Here is a 25,419-nt window from a genome sequence, read left to right as displayed (position 1 = left end):
AGAGTTCGCCCAGTACTCAGACCGACGGCATGTGAATATTCACACAGCAGGTTAGGAGGACCAGTTCCTTTCCCTGTGCCGTTTATGGTTTCCCTGGAAGACCTGGTACCTGAAAAATCACATAGCTTGGGTGGAGAAGCAGGTGCCCAGAGTGCTTTGCCCAGGAATCAAACCCAGGCCCCTCTGGTCAGTAGTCCAACGCTTTACCCCCTGGACTACCGCAACCCACGCTAGAGGATTATCCTACTTAAATTTTATATGTTTATGTGCAGATATACTCTGCGGTTATTTCAAATAGAGGTTCAATTTAGAGGTGCATAGAGGTAAGTGCATTAGAAAAAACTAAATGTTAGAATCATTTTTGTGTGCAATGATTCTTTACACCACTTTTTTGACATTTTGCATTACCAACCATCATTATGCTGCGTAATTGGTAACGACATCGCTATTTGGCATGTGGATACTCAAGTAATGTTTTATCGCACTAAATCTGTTGAGATCACATAAAAAAACCATATATTAGGTAATGTTTGAGGTTGATAAGAAAATTTCTCACCCTGATTATAAATATGACAATTTATATTTTGAAAAAGTTTGAGATTCTTCAGGAAGGGAGGAAACTTCTGAGTTTTTGGAAGAGGTGGAAGTTGGAGGGAGCCAAATCTGGGGAATTGGGTGATGTTTCAGCACTTTTCAGGGCAAATTTTTCAATATGTCCATTGCAAAGACACTTTGGTGGGTAGGTGCACTGTAGTGATGGAAAATGTTTGTATTCCCCTAAAAGCTGGGTCTGCTTTCATAACTTTTAACTAGTTTGCCATCCAGTTTTGTTAGAATAGTACTCCCCAGTTATTGTTTTACCTTTTTCAAGATAGTTGATGAGCATAATGCCTTTCACATCCTAAAAAAGTGATTCCATGATCTTTGCCACCAATGGCATTATCTTCGCCTGCTTTCAGGATTCGGAGGAAGAAGGGAGAATTGGGGAGGAAGGATAAGAATGGCGTAAAAAGCAGAGAAGAATGTAAAGAGAATGAGGAGAATTTTAATTTTAACAGGGCTGCAAGGAGCAGAAACTGGTATAATGGACATTTTAGTCTAATTAGAATAGAAAAATAAAGACAGAGGCAGGAGCATAGCGATTGAGAGTATTTTATTTAAAATCAAGTTAGAAGGGAATATATCAGAGCAGTTCTGGTATTTTCAAATAATTTTGCAGTAATGTAGGCATTAACATTACAGGTAAGTTTTTGAAGACATTAACTGTTTAGTAAAAGTCTAGATTAGGGTCTATTTCAGCATGAGCTCATTTTACAGTAAAAGCGAACATAAGAAGTCACCACAAAAACATTCACTTATTTTGAGAAATAAAATATACAGTAGACGCACGTAAGCAACAAGAAGTGAATGAAGAGAATAAAATGAATGAGCTAATATAAGAATTAATAGAGAAGATAAGGGTCCAATAGCAAATAAATAGGTCAAACAAAAGGAATCTTTACAAACCGTTTGCACAATCCATTCAACATGATTCAGTTGCTTGTCAAATGATGTCATCAGAATTCAAGCTAATTAGACGAAATTAAGGAGGAAATCCAAAAATGTAGGTAGTGGATCAACTAGAAAACAGAACCACAGAATAAGATTCTTTCATTCAAATTGTAGATTACCAATGCAATAATAAGGCATTAAACTGTTTTCATAAAAATAATAAAGAGTGCACTTGAATGAAATGCCTTTTGTGACAAAGGAGTGAAAATGTTTCCCTGAATCAACCTATATTTGATATTAGTTTTTATCAAGTAATTGGGAAGACAGATTTAAGGTCGTGATATCATCTTCGCAACTTCACGATTCATGAAATGTTAATCGACATATAAAAATATACTTCTATAAGTCAGTCCCAAAAGTAGTAGGAGTGAGTAGATTTAAAAAAAATTGTTGCCAGAAATGATAAATTCACTCAAAAGTCTTCGAAGTAGTGCCCTTGTGCATCCACACATTGCTGCCAGTGGGCTTGCCATGCCTCGTGTGCCACCTGGCAGGCGGCACCCAGAATGTTGCCAAGCTCCCTTGTCATGGCTTGTAATGCCTCCACTGATTTGGGTGGCATCCTTTCAGCACAGATTTGAAGTGGGGGAAGAGGAAGACGTCTGGTGGGTATCTAAAAACTTTGGATCCTCATTCACAAGGTCAAGAAGCTCTTGGCAGATCCACGTGCAAGTTTCCTTTTGTTCATTCGAGAGCACTTGCGGCTTAAAATTTGAAGTAGTAGTTATAGGGGAGGCCAGAATAACTAAATTAATATAAAACACATCCATAATTGGAACTTCTTTCCAAGAGGCCAATTTTTCTGTCTTCCTAAATAATTTTTCAAAAATGACTTCATTTCACCCAAGGTTGGTTTTGGAATCTTCTACAGTGAAATTATATAAGGAGACCTGTCTACTAAGCATTTCCTCGCATGTATTTACTAGACAAATTTACCACACATTTCACAATTTATGTGACCAATAAGTCAATGTTTTATTTGGAAGTTCATATTTTCGAACATATAATGAAGTAATTTTTAATAAATAAAGTAGAACATTAAGTGAAAATTCGTGCATCAAATGATGTTACAAATTATGGAAATGCCAACTTGCAATTGAGGGTGACTTCAGAGAGAGGTGAACACTTTCACACAAAGAGAGAAGTATGTATTATTCTGAGGGGAAATAACCCACTGGCTTGTATGTCTCATAATCAATTAGAATATCACACCTTAAATATGTAAGCTATCTACAGAAGATTTGGTAGATTTGATATCCAAACTTTTATCCGATTTGAATGCTGAAATCCTTCAAAATTTCTGGATGTTAGTATTTACCTTATTCGCCAATTGCTAATTATTTATGTGCAAGATAGTCCCATACTACCATAGTAAAATAATACAGACAAAAGTTTTAGAACTTGAATGCCTGACCATTATGTTTAATTCTCAATTGATCCAGTGGTTACTGTGACATGAAAGTATTTTTATGACTTCTTTTGTTGAATTCTCTTCATAGGCAAGCTCACAAACAAACTAAGAAATAAACTGAACAGCTTTCTTGAGATTCGTGCATTATTTAGACGGCCTGATTACCAAAAGGATTCACAAACTGGGCCAGAACTTCCGATTAGCATCCGGGAATGAATCAGCACAAACTTTAATTTATCATTCAACATTACTCATGTCACCATTCAGCGGAGGAAACAATGCGACAATAAATCATGGGTAACCTCTTAAAATGATATGGATTCTGATTATCAAAACTTACATCGATCACTGAAAATGCTGAAATATTAATATATAATGAGTAACCTCATCTGGTGCCCAATTTTAATTGATTCCAATGCTCCCAAAAGAAAAACTCCATCATTAAATGAATGAAACATTAATTCCTTTTAACTACATTTCAAACTCACATTCACTCGTAAAATCTGTCAATAAATTATAGGGTCATAATGTTAGTTTACTTTACAGCACAGGAATTCAAGTCTAAAGACTTCATGATTCAGGTAACTTGTTGAATACCTTTCCTTATTGCAGTATGAATATTCATACAACTAGAACAAATGTTCAATTTGGCATTCCCACAGTGTAAAAATTACTTTCCCTGGGTAGAGTAGTTTTAGTAGTTTTCACAAATATGTCACCCATCTTTTGTATTTTCTTCCTCAGTTGTCTTTGACACTTGTCTAACAGGAGCTAATTTAGTTTTTGGTGATACTCCACAAATGAAAGGCATGTGAAGCACTTTGTGCAGCCGGACTGCTTTCTGCGGCCCAAGTCCAGGACAAAGAGCTAGCTCATCCTTAGTTGCCTTTAAAATACGTTCCATTGATCCCATAGTAGATAGAAGTGTATTTGCATCAGTTTTGTTGATTGAACGAACAGAAGTAAGAGCACTTATCAGCTGCAATAGAAGAAACACAGAGTATAGATTTATGTGAACATTTTAATATATTCCATGCCATTAACATCAACACCAAATTATGTATCAGTTCAAATGAATAACTTTCATTCCAGATTAATTACACTCATATCAAAAGATCAAAGTTATGCTATTCAAAGAAATAATACTACTTCAAATAATATAATGTAATTTCCTATCCCTCCAATCTACTCTTATTTTCTGCGAAAGATTGACTTATTCTTCCCAATGCACTCTATCAAATGCCTTCAATAAATCTATGAAACAAAGTAATACATCCTGATTGTATTCTAAACACTACTTTATTGGGGGATTGTATTCTATATACCACTCTAACTTGGAGATCGATACCAATAGCCTATGCTCCACTTTGGCAAAGAGTGGATTTATCCTACGAAATCTTACAAACCTTGTTATTATTATCTTATATCCTGTCGGTACTTTCACCTTCCTGAACAGTGCCCTAAGTTCACCCTTCCAATGTAAACTTGCTATATCCTGATACTCTTTAGTTTCCCCCTTCTCAGGTTATCATTTAACTTTTTGTACTTCTTATACATAACTCCCTCTCTACATCCTTCTCTTGGTCATATTCTTAATTATCTAAATCTGGAATCTATGGTGTCCTAGTCATTTTCCTAATATCTAGAGCTTTATTTGCAGCTTTTGAGATCCCTTTTTGATATATTTCCCATTTTTGCTGTGGTATCATCTCCCTATTTTTTTTCTAATTCTTCCTTGTACTTATTTCTTGTTCCTATATTCCATTTCCTAAACCATCTTCCATAGTTTATCTCAAAACTGCAAAAGTGACACAACAGGAAATGCTGTTCCTAAATCTGTGCCTAACAACAATAATGCAATTATCTCCGAGTTCTTAGCTATTTTCCAGATATACCTATGCCTATAATGATGTTTAAACCAAATCTTTGTCATGATAAAACCATTTCTCCTGCAATACTCTTTTTCTGTTTAATTCTTTTTCCTAGACCTTGGTCCCCTACAACACTACCATCTCTTCCTTTATCCACCCTTGTGTTTTAATTCTATTCCCATAGTTTTTCCTCCCGAAGATTGCTTGGTGGTATATAGACCTGAAAAATGACTAGTTCAGTGGTTCAGCTTTTACTTCTACAAATGATATTCTATCAGTTGCCTGCTCTATTTTTACTATGATTCTTTCTAACCTTTTTATTCAATAATATTACCAGCCCTTACTTCTCTATCCCTCTGCTCTTTATTAGTCGGTAACTATTGCTCCAGTATCCCCATCCTTCCATCTCATCTAAGAGAGCCCTTAAATAGATATACCTATTTCCTCACTCCATCCCCCACCTTATATTTTCTAATTTTCCTGTTCTTAACATATTCCTATCATTCCAAGTTTGTATTCTAATTGGTTTGACTCGTGTGTGTCTTCTACTCTGCCGCAGCTGTTAATTATGCTTTGCAAAGATTCTGTAATGACAACCATGGAAGCCTTGCATCTCCCCTTACTTGGCACAATGCATGCTTAAGTGAACCGAGTTCCATGTTTTCATAACTGATTCTCATATTTTTGTCCATTAAAAAGTTCTGGGATAAATAATAGAGGTGTTTTCCTGTAGCTTTCCATGAAAACATTTATAACAGTCACCATCACTGATGAGGAAGGCAACAGGAAACCACCTCAGTCATTTATCCCACATATTAATTTCAGATGGATACAATTATTAGAATGAGCCCTGGCAACTAAGATGCTTGGCCAACTGGGCCTGTGTGTTGTGCCATGCAGTGGGAGTGGAAAGGATTCCCTGGTCATCATCAAAGGAAATCCTAGTGATGTAGAATTAATTGCAGCGTGAGTGCAAAATGCAGAGAGGATGACTGAACCAGTTAAAATATAGACTTGGAATACTATGGTTTGGCTAAAAAATTCTTATGTACTGACGTAACAGACTGACTAAAAAAGACCTTTAATGGTTTCTGGCGTAACTTTATGGAACCGATTCATTATAAATTAGTTAGTCCTTTCATTTATTTATAAAAAAGACCTGGTTCAGTATTTGGGCAGAAAAGAATATATGACCACCACAATCTTCAATATTTTAATATTCCACCCTCAAATGAAAAATGGAATGATGCATGAAAAACATTTTCCAGAATTTAAATAAAAAAAGTCAAACTTCATTCATGTAAGGGAAATGTGAAACAGAAATATTTATCTTTTATTGTAATATTAACGTCAAAAGTAAATAATTTAGGCATGATAACACTTTTAAAACTTGTTCAGGAATTTCAAAGTAGAGGAACTAACTTTTTGGAAAGGATCATCTTCCTTTTTCTCCATAATTAAGTCTGGTGGTTTATTTTCGAATATCTTATACGTTTCAATTATTCTTCCAGCTTCCTCTGCACTCCAAGCTAGCATTAAAGTGAGATTTGCCAACAAGCACACGCGGGTGAGGTACTTAAGGGCATGATGTGGGTCTTGAGCATCCACCTATAAAAGGTAAAAATTATTCCAGTTAACATGGTAATTTCACAGAATAACATATGCTAGCTAAAAAACTGCATACATTGCAATATGATCACCATTTTTTAAATATTAAATTACAGATAGAAACTAGCTATGAAGCATTATCCAAACTATAACTTATAATTTGAATATTTCAAGAAATGATTTGAGGTGCTGCTTCCCACCAATAAAAAATATGTAACTAAAATTATGGGTTTTGTGTAGGGGTGCATACCGGAGAAGTTTATTAATGGCTGGGGATCATTCTCCTCAGGATATAAATATCACCAAAGAACAGTGGTTAATCACCAGCTACCTTTCAAAACAGAGTTAATAAATTCTATATTATTATTAGGTAATCTACCAGTAAAGGTAGGTTTTGGATGGACACAACTACCAAATAAATATTTTGTTTCTCCTAAAAAAAAGCAACCCAATATCCTTCTCTACAACAAGCCCCTCTTTATCTCTGCATACTTTCTACTTCCCTTCATCCTGTCCAACATTCACATCCTATTCCTGCCCGTTGCTTATTTGCCTTATATTCGACCCTATACCACAGTCTGTAACATTCCACTGCTGATCAATATGCTTTTCATCCATTTTTCCTGTCACCTTACGATTTCTCCTAACAACCCTCAGTCCTCCCCCAGCATATCTAGCACTTCCTCATTTGGTATCCTATCTGAGGACTTCATGCTCTCTATCCTTCTCTTTTTTATCTACCTATATTACCCTGCCATCTGTCTATCATCCTCTACGTCTACCATCATAATAAGGGGATCAAGGTGGCCAATGTATGGGCTTCCCAACGAGAGGGCCTGGGTTCAAATCCTAACAAATATTTTTCGGTGGTATCTCAATCTCTACTTGAGGTGCTTTGTGGAGAGCAATTTGAGTAAGTACAACATCAGTCAGAAGAGAAGTTAACTGCGGACCTCTTGGTGCTGGGTTTCTCTCCGCCCTTCCTTTTCCATCCATCCCCAATAGCACAAATGATCTTAGCTGTCAGTCACCTTCCATAATTACTACTATTATTACAAGGTAATCTACCGGTTAAGGTAGGTTTTTGGAAGGACACAACTACCAAATAAATATTTTGTGACTCCTAACAAACACAAAATCCAGCAACCTACTATAAATTTAGTTCCCTCTTCATCTCTGAGTACTTCATTCCATCCAACATCCCTATCCTGTTCCTTTCCTTGTTTGCCTAACCTTCTCCCCTCTATTACAGTCTTCAACATCCCACTGCCGATCATTACGCCCCTCATCCATTTTTCCGGCCTCCATAGGATTTCTCCCAACAAACCCCTTTCTTCGCCCACCATACCAAGTACTTCCTCGTTTGCTTTCTTTTCGGTCCATTTCACCTTCTCCATTCTTCTCCACACCAACATTTCAAAACCCTCTAATCTACATCTATCCTCCCGCTTCAATGACCATGTTTCCACACTGTACTAAAAACTACTACTACTGGCATAACAGTTATAGAATTATATACACGGATAGGATGAGAGCCAATGAGGGGTTGCCGTGATATTGAATAAAAAGGTAGGAAGAAGCATAGTCAACACAGAGCAAGCTACAGATAAAATATTACTGGTAGAGGTGGATTGTTCAGGTTTAGGTCATTGCTCAGGTCCTGGTTCAGGGAATACCGTGCAAGATGTTTCTTGTTATATCTTTTTTTACTGACTTCAATGAAAAGTAGAATATGCTTAAATATTGTACTGATGACATAACATGTGATATTTTGACAAATTTGGAAAGCTTCAGATTAAATTATTACATGGCAGTCGACAGTCTTTGTTTGATTTCCCATCTGTCCATTTAACCTTTTCAAACCTTTTCCACACTCTCATCTTAAAATGCTCTAGTATATGCCTATCATCTTGCTTCAATAACCAAGTTTCCCCACAGTACAAAAACATAATTCATACTTAAGTTTTCACAATTCTTTATTTATCCTCCTTACTCAATGTCTCTGTCATCAATTCCCTCCTCCATGTTAAAGCTTCTTCACCAAATGCAACTCTTCTTCTTGTATCGATACTATTTGAACCATCTTGATCCAAAACATTTCTAAGATAGGTAAACTGTTCCACTACTCTAGTTGTTACCCTCCAAAGTTAAACTGAACTTAACTTTCCTCTTTCTAGAGAACCTCAATACCTTAGTTCTGTTTACATGACATACCTATCACAGTGACTTCCCAACGTACTCGGCAATGATTGTATCCCCTTGGCTGATTGGTTACAGCTTATTCATTGGCAAACTTAATTTTTTGAATTACCCTCCAACTTCTATTCTTACATTCAGTTTTTCCCTTACCACTTTTGCCATTTTCTCCCCATACAACTTGAAAGGTAAGGGTTATAATGGACCTCACTGTCTTACTTTTCTTTCTAAGCAGTAGGAGACATGTACAGATTATGGATAAGTCTACCATCTCTCCAGTCCATTCAAATTCTCCGCAATAAATTCATTCTACCAATTTAGTCCATTGAACAACTTCTCAAAATTACAAAACAATCATATACACTCAGATTATATGCATGTTCCTTTCCATAAGTGATCTCACTAATGACATGAAATAAGCGTGAGAAATTAATGATTTGAAGAAAAAGAACAAATATGAAATTTTTCAAACAATACAAAAAATGAGTAGGTAGGCAACATAAGATAGAATTTCAGTTTTTATACATTCAGGCCCTGTTCCTGAAAGCTACAAATGAATTAACCAGGTGCGGTAGATAAGACCCTAGAGAGCATGCTATGATATAATTTCAATAAATACCTTATTACAATCAATAATTTCATATATTGTGCTGTATGTAATTTTTGGTTTAAAAAAATATGACTCTTCAAGGGCTTGTAAATTGAAGAAATAGTCCATGGCTTTCAACAGATAGGTAATTCGAAATTAGAAAAGAAAAACATTACCTGAACAAGAAGGACCCTAAGCTCATATAATTTTCCTAAAGTTTTGAGTCTTTCATGAATATAGTCAGGGTTTAGGATATGATAACGGAGACTCAAGAACAATGCACAACTGGTTTGTCCCATTACATAATCTGGAACCAAACTTTCCTCAAATTCCCACGGGACATTTCTGATAGACTTCAGCAATGGATTGCCCCTCTGGAAAATATTACATTAGACATTAATATATGATTATGAATGATAATGCTAATTCATGCATACTAAAATGTATCCACAATACGATAGGGTGTTCAGACAGCAGGTTTTTATTCAGAAACCTCTTTCGCCAGAGTTCTGAATTCATAGTTACAGAGCATAATATTCGATTGCCGTACACCACAGACAAAAATTACAACAAAATTGGAATCCACAAAAGATAAGAGTAGCAAACAGGTACGTACCTGTCTCGGATTAACCAGAACATTGTTTACTGAGGACAAATGGCCTTTGTTTTCTGATGCGGCGGACGTTGAAGGATGCCTCTTGTTTTGATCTTCCGCAACATTAATTTCCGGTTCTTTATAGAACTCAGACTTTTTTAAATCGCTGAAAGTTCCTAATACAATAAGGAAAAATATTGAGAGCAATTGGAACATACTTGGCTCACTCATATAAAAAATAGTTTAAATTGCCTGAACCATTGTTCCAAGCATGCAAATGTAGGAACATTTAGCAAGTGTGAATGGCTTAATAAAAATCCCTTCACTTCTAGTTATTACCTAGAAGATAGCTCAAACGATACATGCAACCTTCGATAGCTCTTTGAAAAATGTTAGATAACTGTTTCCTGGATGTTAGATGAATGTTGGCTTGTTAATATAAATTTTCAGCTTACTTGCAAAGGCAGACATCCTGTTTTTCTGACTAATTTCTGCTTAATAAAATCTGCCGCAAATAATTAAAGCTGAATGGCAACAATAAGCACAATACTCCATCGTGGATAAATAAATCCACTTTTTAGTCAGATACCACACGCATGAATACATTCATTGCCGCTAGAGTCATTCTCTCCCGCCGTCATCTGTCAGCTGTTCGTAAAAACTTGTGTTGTTTGTAGTTTTCATTGGTTATGCCGATTTTCGTACCTACGTTGTTAGGATTAGTCTCTCAGTTACTTGGTGGTTTAAGAGGATTATGTTAGGATATTGAAACAAATATGTGTATTATTGAATTAAAAGAATGATTACATTATGATAGATGAATGTAAATGCCTTTTCCAATTTAATCGCCGGTGTGTTTCTCATTAATTATCCAAACAGTTTTTGGCAATAAGATATTTATTAAAATGTCTGAGATTAGATCAGAAGAAGGTCTTACAGAGTTACGAGATTTGGTAGCTCAAACACTGGATAAAAACGGCGCTCTCGCGAAGATTAAGGTAACTGATATGATTCCCTTTGAATTTCACTCCATGCAGATCACTCAATACAAAGAATTTCTTTCAGGCGGAACTACGCGCTAGTGTTTTCCTGGCATTGGAAGAGCAAGAGTCAATCGAGGTAATTGTCATGTTTTGCCAACCTCTCTGTCTGAATTATGATGTGGTGTATAGTGTGTGCAAAATAATTATTCATATTTTGACATTTTACAGCACATTAGTCTTTTGGGTTCTTCTAAACTGGAAAGTTTTGCACTAAGGTCACCTGAATATGTAATCGTTATTTCTCCTAAGTTTCTTATGTCAGAATTTATGCAGTTTAATCTCTTATATGTTGGAGACTCAATGAGGTTTACTTTGGTTTAGTCAAACCAGGCCATAATGTGATAGACAATCTTCCCCAATTGCCGACAATAGGTTAAAATGATTACACCCAAGTAGATTATTTTTCACAGAATTTAGAAGTCACCTATCTATTTCAGTATCTCCGGTTATTTCTTGCCAGTCGAACTTCAGTTGCTTTTAGATCAACAAAGTTGCTTTTATGTTTTGTGGGTGAAATATATGTATGTGCTTTATTTTTACATAATGTGCGATACTTCTTTATTTTTCAGAACAAAACACCATTTTTGAATCAGCCTTTGAAAGATTTTCTCAGCACTTCGGAAGGAGAACTTATAAGCTGTTTAGTACGAGAATTTTTGGAATATTTTCACCTTGATTATACGTTATCTGTGTTTGATCAAGAAACATATCATGACAAGGAATACCATTACATGGGGAGAGAGAAACTATGCCAAGATCTTAAAATAAGAAGATCTGATGTAAACGGGCCTGTTCTAGCTGATGTTCTTCAGTTAGCATCTCATGAGGTGAACATGTTCAATTACTCCTTCTTTCATCATCCACTACTTTGTAATGGCAGCAGCCTGTATTAATTATGTCTTACATATAAAAATACCGAAATTTAAACACTTGCCGTTAAATTCATCGATAACTAATCCGACAGTGGCCAGTTTTCATTGTGCTTCTCTTAGCTATTTATGTTAAGAATAAATACTTTTCCCTTTCTTAAAAGGCACAGCATTCTCAATCCCATTACATCTCAGTACCTATTCAATTCCTTTCATTCAGCACTACATTCCGCATTTATCCAAAGCGTGTAGGTGTCCCTTGCTTGATGTATGGTTATTCAAACCATTTTTGTCGTATCACAATTTCTACATGATTAACTGCATACATAGCAATTATAATTCTCTAATACCTGAACTAATAAATTGAGTAGGCTTATGTACTTTAATTGTGGAAGGTTTTTATAAACCTGCCATATATTTAATATTATGAGCATTTGAATTGCAGCTCAAATTTTGGGTACTATTCAGTTGACATACATTCGTAGTTATCAATTTGCGAAATTGTTCCAAGTTCACAAAAATTTGGAATCCATTCATAAAAATTCATGAAGCCTGTGGTAGTGAAAAGCAGTATTTTTTAACCGCCTGTGTTGTTACAAAATCTTAATTTCTGATTTATTTTTTTGTGGTTCTTATTTTAGGATTTCCGTGCCGATAACAGAAGTTATGCTGACGATGACAGCATTTCGTTAGAGTATATACCCAATTCACATTCAGAAAATATGCGATTAGATCACAAAAGTGATAAAAGACATGATAAAAGTTCAGTTACTGGTGTAGAAACAATTAAAGTTACCCTTCAGCCAAAAAATAAACAGCGGGAAGAAAAAAGTGATGAATCAGGCTCATCGTCAAATTCTTCGAATGAAGGGCACAAGTTGAAAGAAAAAAGACAGACCAATGGCTCAACTCGCTCCAGCCAAGAATCCGAAAATGATTCTCAAAAGAATGAACCTAATTGCCCGCCCATATCATCACCCATTCGTAATGAAGGGGAGTTAAAAACTGCATTTGACGCAGGTGAGTTATTTATTTGTTAGATTACTATTATTGTTATGAAACTCACTCAAAATGCAATTTAGTTCATTGTGTGTGGTGAGCGGGAGACATCCTAAGAGGTTTAAGAGCTAAGATGGCCAACTTGAAGAAGGTGAACATTTCATGCCAGACTATGTGCTATGGTGTTTAAAATTTGGAATTTTGTTCAACTCAGGCTATATTATTTGAAGATTTTGACACGTAGACGTACAAATCATATGAATGTACAATCTTTATTGTGAGCAGAATATTTAAAGATGTATTTTTACTGGCAAGGCTGAAGACTTATTCTGTGCCTTATTTAGAAACTACCAAGAACAGTGGAATGACTTGGTATAACGGTGGAAGTATGGATATTGAATGGGTTCTAATTTCAATTGTTAATCAGGTTGAACATTTATCACCACTGAGGGTTGAATAAGTTCTACAGCCAACCTGTAGTCTACCCATCGTGTGAATGTGCCCACCTTCGATACTTAAGAGTAGGTGGAACATTTGTCTTTGCCCAGTAATTTTGAACGATTGGCCAGACTGTCTACCTCATCTTATTCCCATTTGGCCATAAACCAAGGCCATTTTCACCTCAATGGTCTATTTTGATGATGCCAATGTAAATTTCAATGCATAGCATCATGTGACATGGTAGATGTGTGTAGCAGTAAGCATTGTAAAACCACAAATATACAGCCATTTTCCAGCATTGCCACTTATTAATTGGTTTTCTTGTACGATGTTATTTAGGAAAGTCTATCCCAACGTTTCATAACCATGTAATAATTATCCAAATATGTAATTTGACAGCTCTGCCAAAAGAAATCTTGTTGTGAGAAAGAATTCATTTCCATCATTGCATTGGTGTTGACACTTATTAATTCCCAAAAATTATAAGTGATCAGTTTCCATACTTCTGAGTAAATGCTTCAAATCTGAATATTTCTTGTTGTTGGTATGCTTATGAATATATTGAATAATTAACTTACAATGGTGCTGGTTATTCGGGTTTTCCACTTGGTGAGAAATTCCGTGCCTGACTGGGTGGAGAACCCAATGCATCTTCATCCGGAGTATTCACCAGAAAAGCACCAAATCATTATTACAATCAGGCTTTTAGACTTTTTCGAGCCAAAAAGTAAATGGTATTTGTGATATTTACAAAATATGCAGCCTGCAATTTTGACAGCACTGAAATGATTTTAAATTACAATGGAGTATATAGAATTAAAGGAATACACGATGATTCTCAGTCTTTCAAACAAAACGTCTTATACAGGTCTGTGTCATGATTGCGTGTGTGGAGAAGGCTCAAGTCAAGGTGCTTCTATGCTGCAAATTAACTGTAAATGCTTTGCTTTTCATGCCAAATTGCATGCACCAAATTGGCTGTCACCAAGATGGCCCAATCTAACTACCCACTTGCTCCCTATCTCTCCACGTCCTCCCTTATGTTGATACCCAGGGATTACAATTTTATTTGTGAAAGGAAAAACTCTTGTTTTATTTCTGACATGAATAGTGTCTGAAAATATTTTGTCCTTTCCTATTAGAGTATTACTTTAATTTGAGTAGTAAAAAGAAATCATTTGACTTTAATGTGGAATTGTTAACTACTTCACATTTTAATAAAGAAACTCTAGATAAACTCAAAAGCTATTACCTACTATAATAATCTTCTTATTAGTTTTCTGAATAGCTTTGGCATCTTAACTGATCGCATTCGTATAAATGAACTGAGTTGTAAGTATAATATTTCCAATATTAAATTATTCAAGTAATCATAATTTTTGACATAACATTCCTTTTGTCTAGCGCAGTGACTAGTGCTACTGTGAAGAATACCTACAAAACATTTGGCTTCATTTAATATATTTTTTTTTTTAAGGTAATCTACCGGTTAAGGTAGGTTTTTCGATGGACACAACTACCAAACAAATATTTTGTGACTACTAACAAAACACAACCCTAAATTCTACTCTACACCAGGTCCCTCTTCATCTCTGAGTACTTTCTTCCGCCCTTCATCCAGTCCAACATCCCTATCCTGTTCCTTCCCTTTCCTCTTTTGCCCAACATTCTACCCTCTATCACAGTCTTCAACATCCCACTGCCGGTCAACACCCCCTTCATCCACTTTTCCTGCCTCCATAGGATTGCTCCCAACAAACCCCTCTCTTTGCTCACCATACCAAGTACTTCCTCATTTGTTTTCTTCTCTGTCCATTTCACCTTCTCCATTCTTCTCCACACCCACATTTCAAAAGCCTCCAGTCTACGTCTATCCTCCTGCTTCAATGACCACGTTTCCGCGCTGTACATAGCTACGCTCCATATCAAAGTTTTTACGAGTCTTTTCTTAACATCCTTACTCAAAGTCCCTGTCATCAACTCCCTCCTCCTCGTGAAAGCCTCTTTGCCTAGCGCAATTCTTCTCCTTACGTCCCTACTACTTTGACCGTGTTGGTTCAAAACACTACCGAGATACGTAAACTGTTCTACCTGCTCTAGTTTTTGCCCTCCTATTTTAATGTTAAGCTTGCCCTTTTTCTTTCTAGAAAATCGCATAACCTTTGTTTTATTAATGTTGATTCTCATCCCATACCTGTCGCACTGAATTTCCAATTCACTCAGCAATGCTTGCAGCCCCTTGGCTGACTGACAAACTAAAGCTTGGTCATCAGCAAACCTAACTGATTTTACGAATGCCCCGCGCACCTTCATTCCTACCTCCAGTTCTTCCCATGCCTCTTTAATCATTTCCTCTGTATACAGGTTGAACAGCAACGGTGATAATGGGCAACCCTGCCTTACACCTCTTCCTAACACTGCCCATCCTGACTCCCCGTTTCCCACCCGCACCTGAGCAGTCTTGAGACATGTACAGGTTGCGGATTAGCCTCCTTTCCCTCCAATCTATTCCTATTTTCTGCAATATACTCATTAGTTTTTCCCAATTCACTCTATCAAACGCTTTTTCGAAATCTGCGAAACAGGCAAATACCTCCTGGTTGCGTTCTATATTCCTCTCGATTAATAATCTCATTACTGCAATGGCATCACGCGTACCTCTCCCCTTCCTAAACCCAAACTGATCATCCCCTAAGTAATCATTTGCCCTACTCTCTATCCTTTTGTTTATGATCCTGAGAACAACTTTAGCTGCGGCGGATATCAAACTAATTGTCCTATAGTCCTCACATGACGTGGCCTTGACCTTTTTCGGAATCGGAACTAAAACTGTTCTCACAAAGTCTTCCGGCCAGATTCCCTCCTCATAAATGCTACGGATCAGCCCATATAGCCTCTTCCTCCCACATTTTCCTAAGCATTTTAAAAGTTCCACGGGAATGTTATCTACCCCCACGGCCTTATTTAGTTTCATCTCCCTTAATGCCCTTTCTATCTCATTGTCTAGTATGCCTGGACCTAAGCTGTCTTCCTCTACGTCATTTTCTTTTTCAATGTCTAACTTTGTTGGTCTGAGTTCTTTACTATACAGTTCTTCTATATACTCCTTCCATCTCTCTTGGATCTTTCCTGCGTCAACTATTACCTTACCCGCCTTATCTCTAACTGTTAGCATAGCTCTTCCTTTCTTACTTCCCGATAACGATTTAACTTTGCTGTACAGCGCACCGATTTCACCCTTCCTCTGGAGACTTTCCATATCCTCGCACTGCGTCTTCCACCATGCATCTTTTGCCTTATTTGTTGCCCGCCTCAATTTATTGTTCAATTCTTTGTACTTCATTTTGCCTAATTCTGTATTTATATTCTTCCATTTTCGCCGCTCATCCATCTTTGTAATCATCTCATCCGTGATCCATGGTTTCCTAGTCCTTCTAGCGTTAACGGTTCCAATAGTGTCTTTTGCGGCTTTAGACAACCCTTTTTTGATCATTTCCCATTTTTCTTCGATAGTTATAAGCCCTTTACCATCCTCCATGATTTTCTCTACCGCCTGTTTGTATTCATTCCTTTTCAACCCATTTAATGCTTCTACATTCCATTTTCTAACTCGCCGCCCCTGCCTTATCTTTTTGAAACGTACGCTACATTTCATAACAACTAAATTGTGGTCTGAGTCCGCATCCGCTCCCGGGAAGCTGTGCGAATTTATCACACTGTTCCTAAACCTGTGTCTAACCAGGATATAATCTAGCTGATATCTTCCTGAGTCACCTGGCATTTTCCATGTATACCTGCGTCTTTTGTGGTGTCTAAACCAAGTGTCGGTGATGACTAACCCCTGTCTCCTGCAGAACTCAACTGCTTTCTCCCCTCGGTCATTCCTCGTGCCTAAACCGTAGTTGCCCACCTCATCACCATCTCTTCCTTCGCCTACCGTCGCATTCCAATCCCCCATCACTATCAAATGTTTCCCCGCAGGAACACACGCGATCATGTCCTCTAACTGATCGTATATCCTATCGAACTCTTCTTCCTTATGGTTGCTCGGTGGCATGTATACCTGAATAATAACTAAGTTCGTCGGCTCTGCTTTTATCTCCACTAGTAGTATTCTATCCGTTACCTGCCCTATGTTGACTACGCTTCTCCCTACCTCTTTATTTAATACTATGGCAACCCCTCGTTGCCTCTCGTCCCCGCCGCTGTATATTATTCTATACTTATCACTTCAGTAATCCCCGCTATCTTTCCATCTCACCTCGCATGGACCCAAAATATCTATATTTCCCCTTTCCATCTCTCGCTTAACATTCTCCAATTTCCCTGTCCTCATCATTGTCCTAACATTCCACGTTCCTATTCTAACTAATTTTGTCTTCTTCTCCTGCGTCTTCTGTCCTGCTGCTGCTGGTTTTGCCTTGCAAGGGTTTCGTGGGATGACGACTGCGGAAGCCTTGCCTCCCCCGCTGCCGGGCACGACACACAGCCGATTGGGCCGAGCCCCGTGGTTGCCAGGACTCAAAATATCTCTATTGTCCATCATATTTTTCTAGGGAATGATAATTGAGGTGGTTTCCCATTGCCTTCCTCAATGGTGTTTTTAACGTGACACCATCACTTACTGGCCGCCCCACTGGGGTCAGACGCCATTGCAGCCGCCTCACTGAGGAACAGACGCTGCGTGGACTACCTTTCGTCTGGCTCCTAACCTTCGACCTATCTGGCATGGGTGACCCTACCAGGAGCAATAATTATTACTCCCGCCAGCACAGCTCTAGGGGTCATCGGAACGCACAAGCCCTTCCACCACGTCAAGGTTGTAGTCCGGGGAGGGTTCATTTAATATATTAAAGTCATATTGTTTTAGAATGCTGACAAAATATATAAGGATGTTGAAAAGTAAATCAAATCTAGCCTCCCATCTGCTACAACTAGGATATCAAAGAAAAAGGGAAATCAGTATCCATCCATTGGTCAGCAGTGATTTAATTAAGGAGAAACAAAATTTATCTGCTTTAGTTAAATTAAGTCTTTATCATTCATTCTTACTAACAAAGCAATATAAATATGCTAGCCATTGCCAAGCCGTCACCTGTTTCAATAGGAAGTGAAAAAATATCTCTTTTACTGAAAAAATCGACTGATATCAGAAATTAATGGAAAGCTGTCACTGTAATACTAAGTTGTAATGGGAAAACCATGTTTGCAACATTAAATATAAAGTAATGCCTGCTGTTGCTGTGTTATATCGACTGTGGCATACTGTTCCGAGACTATTAGTCATAAGTATTTACTCTGCATTGAGTGATCCCCTTACAATATAGCGAATATGTGTCGAAAGGATGAATTTTAATGTCTTAGCTCTGCAAGGACGAGCCCTCAGAATTCTTAATTTGAACATCCTAATGACTACTGTGGTAATCTATCAATTAAATACTTTCCTATAACTCTATGGTTCAAATTTTTCAGGAACTTCTTTTTTGATGTGCATGTCTCCGGCTGTTTAAGGGTGAGTGGTGAATGAAGAATCTGGATGGGCAGTGTTAGGAAGACGGGATAGAGACAGGGGTGCCCATTTAACCCTGACTTTCTAACATAAATTTTGAGAAAATGGTTAAAGAGGCATGGGAAGATCTGGAGATAGGAATGAAAGCTGGTGATAAGTTCATAAAATCAGTTAGGTTTGTGGATGATCAAACTTAAGTTAGGTAGTCAGACAAGGGGTTCCAAGTATTGTTGAACACATTAGAAAACATTGCAAAAATGATGGCATTTTGGGATGAAGATCAATATGTACAAAACAAAGGTTATGATGTTTTTGAGAAAGAGGGAAGCTATTGTAAACATTAAAATAAGTCATGAATTAGGGCCTCGTAGACCAGTTTACCCATCTCGGGTGTTTTGGACCAAAATGGAGTATAAGGAACAAAAGAGGAGGACTTTCATTAGGCAAAGAAGCTTTTATGAGGAGAGAATTGATGACAGGGATGTGGAATAAGCATGCTAAGAAATGACTTGCGAAGACCTTGTTATGTAACATGGTTTCGTGCTATGCAGAAAAATGGTTGCTCGAAGCTAGATGATAAGTGTAGATTGTAGGTTTTGGAAATGCGGGTGTGGAGGAAGACAGAAAAGATTACATGGACAGGATAACAAATGAAGTGCTAGGCATGCTGGGGTTAGGTTGTTGAGAGAATTCCAATGGAGGCAGTAAAGATGAATGTGGAGTATTTTAATTGACAATGTGATCTTGAATACTGTGATAGAAGAGAGGACGTTAGGCAAATGCAGAAGGGGTAGGAATAGGATAGTCAAGTTATTTTAGAGACAGATGTCTCATTGTGTTCGGTTTGGAGATGCCAGTTAAGGTTTTGTTGCATCTTTTTCCAGCCTCTCTATCCAAAACCTACCTTAAAAGGTATAATACCAATAGTAATATCATTACTGGTCAATATATCACAAATGAACTTCTGTGGGGAATACCTCAAGTCCCCAAATGTAGGCAGTTAAGTTTTATAATTGATGAATCATATGTACAACTTTATTTAATATATTCTGTGTAAGAAGAGCTGAGAGTTCAAACCTAGAATGAATTCTAAAATTGATTTGTGAATTGGGTTGATTTCAATGAAGTGAGAGCTGCCAATTTTTATCCTCAACCTTATTAATCCCTTTCTTTAGATTCATTAGGGGCTTATGAAGAAGAATTTCAGTCATACACGAGCGTTAATGAAGGGAATGGAGAGAATGTGGAAGCTAAAGGCCCAGTTAGCCCTCCTGCTGCCAGTGTTTCGGAAGAAATTGAAGAAGAGATACCATCTGCTGTTGATGAGCTTCTGAGCAGCAATGTTTCTGCGGTCAGTTGTTAAATCAATTAACCCTAAGTTGTTAGCATTAGATTATTTAGGCTTAAACTTGTCGACATAATAAACATTGTTAGTAGTGAGAAAATGTCCCATAAAAGTTAGACCTGGAATCCATTGTTCATGTTACATACTGCCATATCCTAGTATTAATTTTGTCCATTTGGAATGAAAACTTAGTAATTGTAGTGTCAGAATCTGAATTACTTGTGTTGCCTTCATATCCAAATCCACCCTGTTCTACTAAATTGCTATCCTCTGTCACATTAATTTAACTGCTTCTTTACTGGTTCATGATCAGATCCACAATAATGCATTACTATCAGCAGTATTTGATGTTTATGCTATAACTGTATCAAAACATACTCATAGGAAGCAGCCCGAGAAGCAAAATTAAATTATCTGAATTATTCAGCTGGGAGCCTGGTCAAATTACTTTCCTTGGACTCTCCTTATTTTATCTTCCATCTTTGAGAGCAAAAATTCGGAAAGAGCTAATTTTTTATAAATTATATTTGTTGAAATGAAGTGACAGAAACTATGCAAACATTATCATGGGTGAAAACAAAAATGTTATTGTATGGAAATTTTTGGGCAGTGGATAATTTTGGGTAGGGTGCCTACAAAGGGCTGCAATAGAATATTCTCTTAAAATGCTTGTTTTTTCTTCCAATCAATGGAAGGAAAGAAGATATTGATTTTTATTTACTGTTTATTATCTAGGCATGCGGCCTTAAGTAAAATTTTTCGGGCAATCATGTGGTTGAAATGGTCTACTCTAAAATGGAAAATCTCTTTTGGTAGATAGTGAAAGAATGCTAAGCTAGTGTGGTATTACATTAATACAAATCTAACTACATGTATGAATGTATCTTTTCAGTTATAAAAATGTGAAACTGGGGTTAAGGAAGGAAATCTCCCAAAGAACTTAAAATTTTGAGAGTAATTTAGTATTATAATAATGGCATTTTGCATAACTAAGTAGAAGTATATAAAATAACTAAAACTTTCAAAAAGTAATTTATGGTTGATTGCAATATTTTATTCACTATTAGTTTCCGATCCAGATGCATGTCATGAAAATCAACGATGAAGTCTTGTATGAAATGAAATAGGTTAGCCCATTTTATTAGTACTACCCTTCTGATATGCAACCAAATAAAAGTTATGGTTAATCAATCCTTTGCTTTTTCCATTTGCCCACAATATTTTGTGGGAATCTGTTGTTAAATTTTAAGAAACTGCCAAGAGATGCCACAACGGTAACTGTTAATGTAGTCATCTGCTAATTCTGCATTACACTGCAACAATGTTGTCTCTTGGATATTTCTTTGTCACTTCAACGAAAAAGAATAGTTTTTTAATCTCAGATTTTGATGAAACTTGGGTTCAGTCTTTCATCTCTGTTAATTAACCTCGCCAAATATTGTTCTTCCAGCACCCTTGGATTATATTCAATAGCCTATCAAATTAAGAGTGTCATTTTAAACATCAGTTTTTAAAGCCAATCATACAATGTGGACTCCCTAACTAAAAAAAAAATGTATCTCACTTTCTAATCAGTCTGCCTTCCGTCACTTATACTAGTAGATCAATCTTAAATATGCAAGTGGTTTCCAGAGGTCCTTGAAATGTCATTTTTCCCAAAGATTGTTTATATAATTTCTTAACAACCCTTTTTGAGGATAAAGATTGATTTATTTATCCTCCTTACTCAATGTATCTCCTATCTCAATGTCCCCCAGCTGTCACTATTTATTTTCAAATAAGGAAAAGAGTCCGAAAATGTTTTCTTTCATACTTGAGAATAAAAATAACATTTTTATTCCTTATTTTCATTTATTAACATTTTTCTCAATAATATTTTTTGAAAAATGGCTGCCAGATCACTACGTTTTGAATATATGTACAAAACAATCATATTCTAAAGCAATCATTGAAATGAAAGTGTGCCAGATTCTTCACTTTCATTGAAAATTGTTCATTTTGATCATACTACCTTGATCAAAAATTTCCCGGAATTTATTCAGAAAATTAAAAATACAAGTTTATTCATCTAAATCTATATTGTCCCCTTCAAAGTAATCCCCATCGACTGCAACACACTTATGCCAGCGCTTGATCCAATCCTCGAAACATTTTTTATATTCGGTTTTCGGTATGTCCATCAGTGCTTCCTGCGATTTTTCCATTACTTCCTCTCGGCTGCTAAAACGCGTTCCCCGTAATGGTTTTTTAACTCGATTGAACAGAAAGAAGTCACAGGGAGCCAAATCAGGTGAATTCGGTGGCTGTTGGATGGTATTTGTTGCATTTTTCGTCAAAAAATTACGAATAATGATAGCACTGTGCGACGGTGCGTTATCATGGTGCAAAATCCACGAGTTTTCTGCCCACATTTCTGGTCTCTTTCGGCGAATTGCTTCACGCAAACGTCTCATAACGCCCAAATAATACTCTTTGTTTACTGTCTGGCCTTCTGGCAAAAATTCATGATGCACTACACCGTTGTAATCCATGAAAACCGTCAGCATTGCCTTCTTTTTTGACTGAAAACGACGTGGTTTTTTTGGTCTCGGCTCATTTGGTGAACGCCATTCACTTGCCTGATGTCTGGATTGTGTGTCGTACTCATAAACCCACGTCTCGTCTCCAGTAATGATCCTTTTGATGAATGTGGGATCGGATTCAGCCTCGCAAATCATGTCTTTTGCGACGTCAACACGGTCTCTTTTTTGCATGAAATTGAGGTCTTTTGGCACCAACTTTGCTGCTACACGACGGAAACCCAAATCATTAACCACAATGTCTTGGGCGGATCCATAGGCAATGTTCAAGTCCTCCGCTATTTCTCTGATGGTTAATTTGCGGTTATTGACCAACATTTCTTTTACTTTATCAATTTTTTCACCGACTTTCGATGTCGATGGTCTGCCACTGCGTTCATCATCTTCGATTGACTCACGACCACTTCTGAACCGCTCGTGCCACTGGTAAACGACCGTTTTTTTTAGAGAATCGTTGCCGAAACACTTTTCCAACATTTCCAACGTCCGTGCGCCACTAAATCCGTTTTTTACGCAAAATTTAATACAAGTTCGTTGTTGCAAATTTAAATCCATTTCTGCAATTGTAAAAAATCGCCAACACACACAGAGATAGATGTACTCTTGGCTACGTAACTTTTGCAAATGTCAAGTTATGACACTAAGATTTAAAGGGAATATCAACAACAGATGTACCAATTTAACAAAAAAAACAGAACTCAAATCGGAACGATGGGAGCGCCACACGGTGGTTATTCCGGGAACTTTTTGATCAAGGTAGTATTTTTTCTCCAACAATTTTGCTAAGACTATGAAAGAGTTTTTGGATATTAAAAATATCTTTATGCATGAAGAGCCATGCATATTTTGTCTTGAAGAATGACATACTGATTGATATGATGAATTGATTGACTGATGAATTGATTTTAGGTGTTAAGCCTTGTGTGGCAGGCTTTGAAAGTGGAAGAAATTGATCAACAGTTTGTGGATAAACTATGAAGTCAAATAAAACTAGGAGTTAAATTTGGTGAAGCACAAGTTTTGCCATACTTTGAGGTGATTTATGTTATGGTTTAGTTGAGCTGACAAGGTGGCCTTATCGATTTTCTTCAGTCAGAAGACAGGTTATCCTACACATAAGTACCTTTTCACTCAGTACAAAGAATTGAGTTATATAGAGGATTATATAGCATGTAGAAATGTTATTAGTTATGGTTCCAGAAAATTTCCAGTGTTATAAATTGAATCTGTACTCACTTGATAGATTATATTGGAAGAATATTTATGTGCTGAATGAAGCGCCAGCAGTCCAAATATAACCTCATTAGTTACATGTTGGGGCTGTTTGTAATTAGCTTAAAAATATTAATAATCTACCTAGCAATAAAAGGAAATCTATAATCAAGATTTAAACTGTTTTAATTTATGTTACACCGACTTCAATACATCAACATCTTTACTTATGGATGTATTGTCATTCATACTTAGTACACTTTCAACACCTTTTTTTACACTCCAGTTATATATTTGGTTGTTCATTGTGGTTATTTTTTGGTAATTAATTTCACAATATTTGTTTGGTTTTTTACGACTAAGATGACAAAAAATGCAAAACTCGTAAAATTGAAGCAGGTGATGATCAACGTGCACTTCAGCAGGTAATTAAATTTTCATCGTGAACTTACCATCAGGTGCTATACATTAGTACCATGCCAAGTTTTTGACTTCCTGACGTGACACACACACAATATGTTTGTACATGGGTGATACCTTTACTAACTTCAGTATTCTATGATAAAATGCATTATTGTCTATCACTTGCGTATTTCTTATTCTTCTAACTTGCTATGTATTATTTAACTTTTAGGGAGAAGACACAACAGCTGATGCAACCATATCCAATGCAACTGGAGTAGCTGATTACATGGAAGAATTACAAAATAGCAAGAAGGCTGATGGAAATGAATCTTGAAAATATAGCGTTCAATAATCTGCACGAGTTGTGATGTTCAATGCTTTAATAATGAAAGTGTACTGATATTGTCGTAAATAATTCAGGCTCCACAAGTCTTGGATTTAATTCCTCCGATGAAATGTCCATCTCCTCGAGGCAATAAATATTCAAAACATTAACGGGCAATCATTAAAAAAATAACAGTATTCACCCACATGACAACACAGTTAATGGAATAGCAGTTCATTGAAAATCACCTGATAATTCACGGCTCTGACCCATCGTCGCTATAACATCCTATGTCTAAATTATCTGGCATTATCACTATCACTACTACATTCTCTGCCTTTCCCGCTGTATTCTATTGCCATATACTCTAGAAACTAAGTTCCATGAGTCTATGTACCGATCCATACACATCGCGATGCATTTCTGGAAAGTACAGCACACATTAATCTAGGGTATCAAACAGGGACACTTTTTTTCACTGAATGCAATATTGTTAATAATGCTACCTGTTCAGAGCTATCCAAGGAAGATCCCGGCTTAGATATACACTTTTTAAAACATTTTTCCGTCATTTTCTGTAAAGAATGTTAAAAATTGATTAAAAAAATCGTTAAATGAAAATAATAGGCCGTAACCGGTGCTGAACGTATCTCAGTCCGCCGTACCGTTAACAATTCTTGTGCATTTGCAACTGCAATTTGCTGTTTTAATTGATCCATCAACTCATCTTTTTGGGCTCCACTGAGTCCTCCAGATAGTGAATCCATCTTAACTTACTTTATTAAATGTTTTTTAACAATGAGTGCTAATCGTTCTAGCAGTCACCCGACGAAACACATGTGAGGAAACAGTTGACGAGTGCAGTAACATG

At 36.7% G+C, this 25,419-nt stretch overlaps 3 protein-coding genes across 6 annotated transcripts; 1 reads left to right on the top strand and 2 right to left on the bottom strand.

Annotated features, from left to right (window-relative positions):
• Window positions 1-1,163: 1,163 nt before the first annotated feature.
• Ercc1 (DNA excision repair protein Ercc1) lies at window positions 1,164-10,448 on the bottom strand. 2 transcript variants are annotated; one of them, XM_071599629.1, is made up of 5 exons: window positions 10,277-10,448; window positions 9,843-9,997; window positions 9,552-9,600; window positions 6,256-6,443; window positions 1,164-3,941 (listed from the first exon to the last, which is right to left on the bottom strand). In XM_071599629.1, exons 1-5 carry the CDS (start codon window positions 10,290-10,292, stop codon window positions 3,678-3,680), a joined length of 672 nt encoding a protein of 223 aa, XP_071455730.1. In that variant the 5' UTR covers window positions 10,293-10,448; the 3' UTR covers window positions 1,164-3,677. The 2 variants fall into 2 exon arrangements, with proteins under 2 accessions (XP_071455730.1, XP_071455729.1); XM_071599628.1 differs by having other exon boundaries at window positions 1,165-3,941; window positions 6,256-6,441; window positions 9,403-9,600.
• A 110-nt stretch (window positions 10,449-10,558) lies between these two features.
• LOC139701052 (centrosomal protein 43-like) lies at window positions 10,559-24,718 on the top strand. Its single transcript, XM_071599627.1, has 6 exons — window positions 10,559-10,819; window positions 10,887-10,940; window positions 11,434-11,691; window positions 12,375-12,753; window positions 19,858-20,033; window positions 24,453-24,718. The coding sequence occupies exons 1-6, from the start codon at window positions 10,727-10,729 to the stop codon at window positions 24,555-24,557; spliced, it is 1,065 nt and encodes a 354-aa protein (XP_071455728.1). The 5' UTR covers window positions 10,559-10,726; the 3' UTR covers window positions 24,558-24,718.
• On the bottom strand, window positions 23,984-25,396 carry LOC139701056 (mitochondrial import inner membrane translocase subunit Tim13). Of its 3 annotated transcripts, none has more exons than XR_011703920.1 (4): window positions 25,214-25,396; window positions 25,055-25,123; window positions 24,797-24,971; window positions 23,984-24,689 (listed from the first exon to the last, which is right to left on the bottom strand). XR_011703920.1 is itself a non-coding variant. In XM_071599630.1 (3 exons), exons 1-3 carry the CDS (start codon window positions 25,313-25,315, stop codon window positions 24,873-24,875), a joined length of 270 nt encoding a protein of 89 aa, XP_071455731.1. In that variant the 5' UTR covers window positions 25,316-25,396; the 3' UTR covers window positions 23,984-24,872. The 3 variants fall into 3 exon arrangements, 1 of the variants encoding a protein (XP_071455731.1); XR_011703919.1 differs by having other exon boundaries at window positions 23,984-24,686; XM_071599630.1 differs by having other exon boundaries at window positions 23,984-24,971.
• Between the last annotated feature and the right edge of the window lie 23 nt (window positions 25,397-25,419).

Source organism: Hetaerina americana, unplaced genomic scaffold, assembly GCF_022747635.1.
Source record: "Hetaerina americana unplaced genomic scaffold, ioHetAmer1.1.p SCAF_11, whole genome shotgun sequence".
Classification (NCBI taxonomy): Eukaryota; Metazoa; Arthropoda; class Insecta; order Odonata; family Calopterygidae; genus Hetaerina; species Hetaerina americana.
The sequence above is the reverse complement of the archived record's forward strand: the minus strand, read 5'-3'. Positions and strand labels throughout refer to the sequence as shown.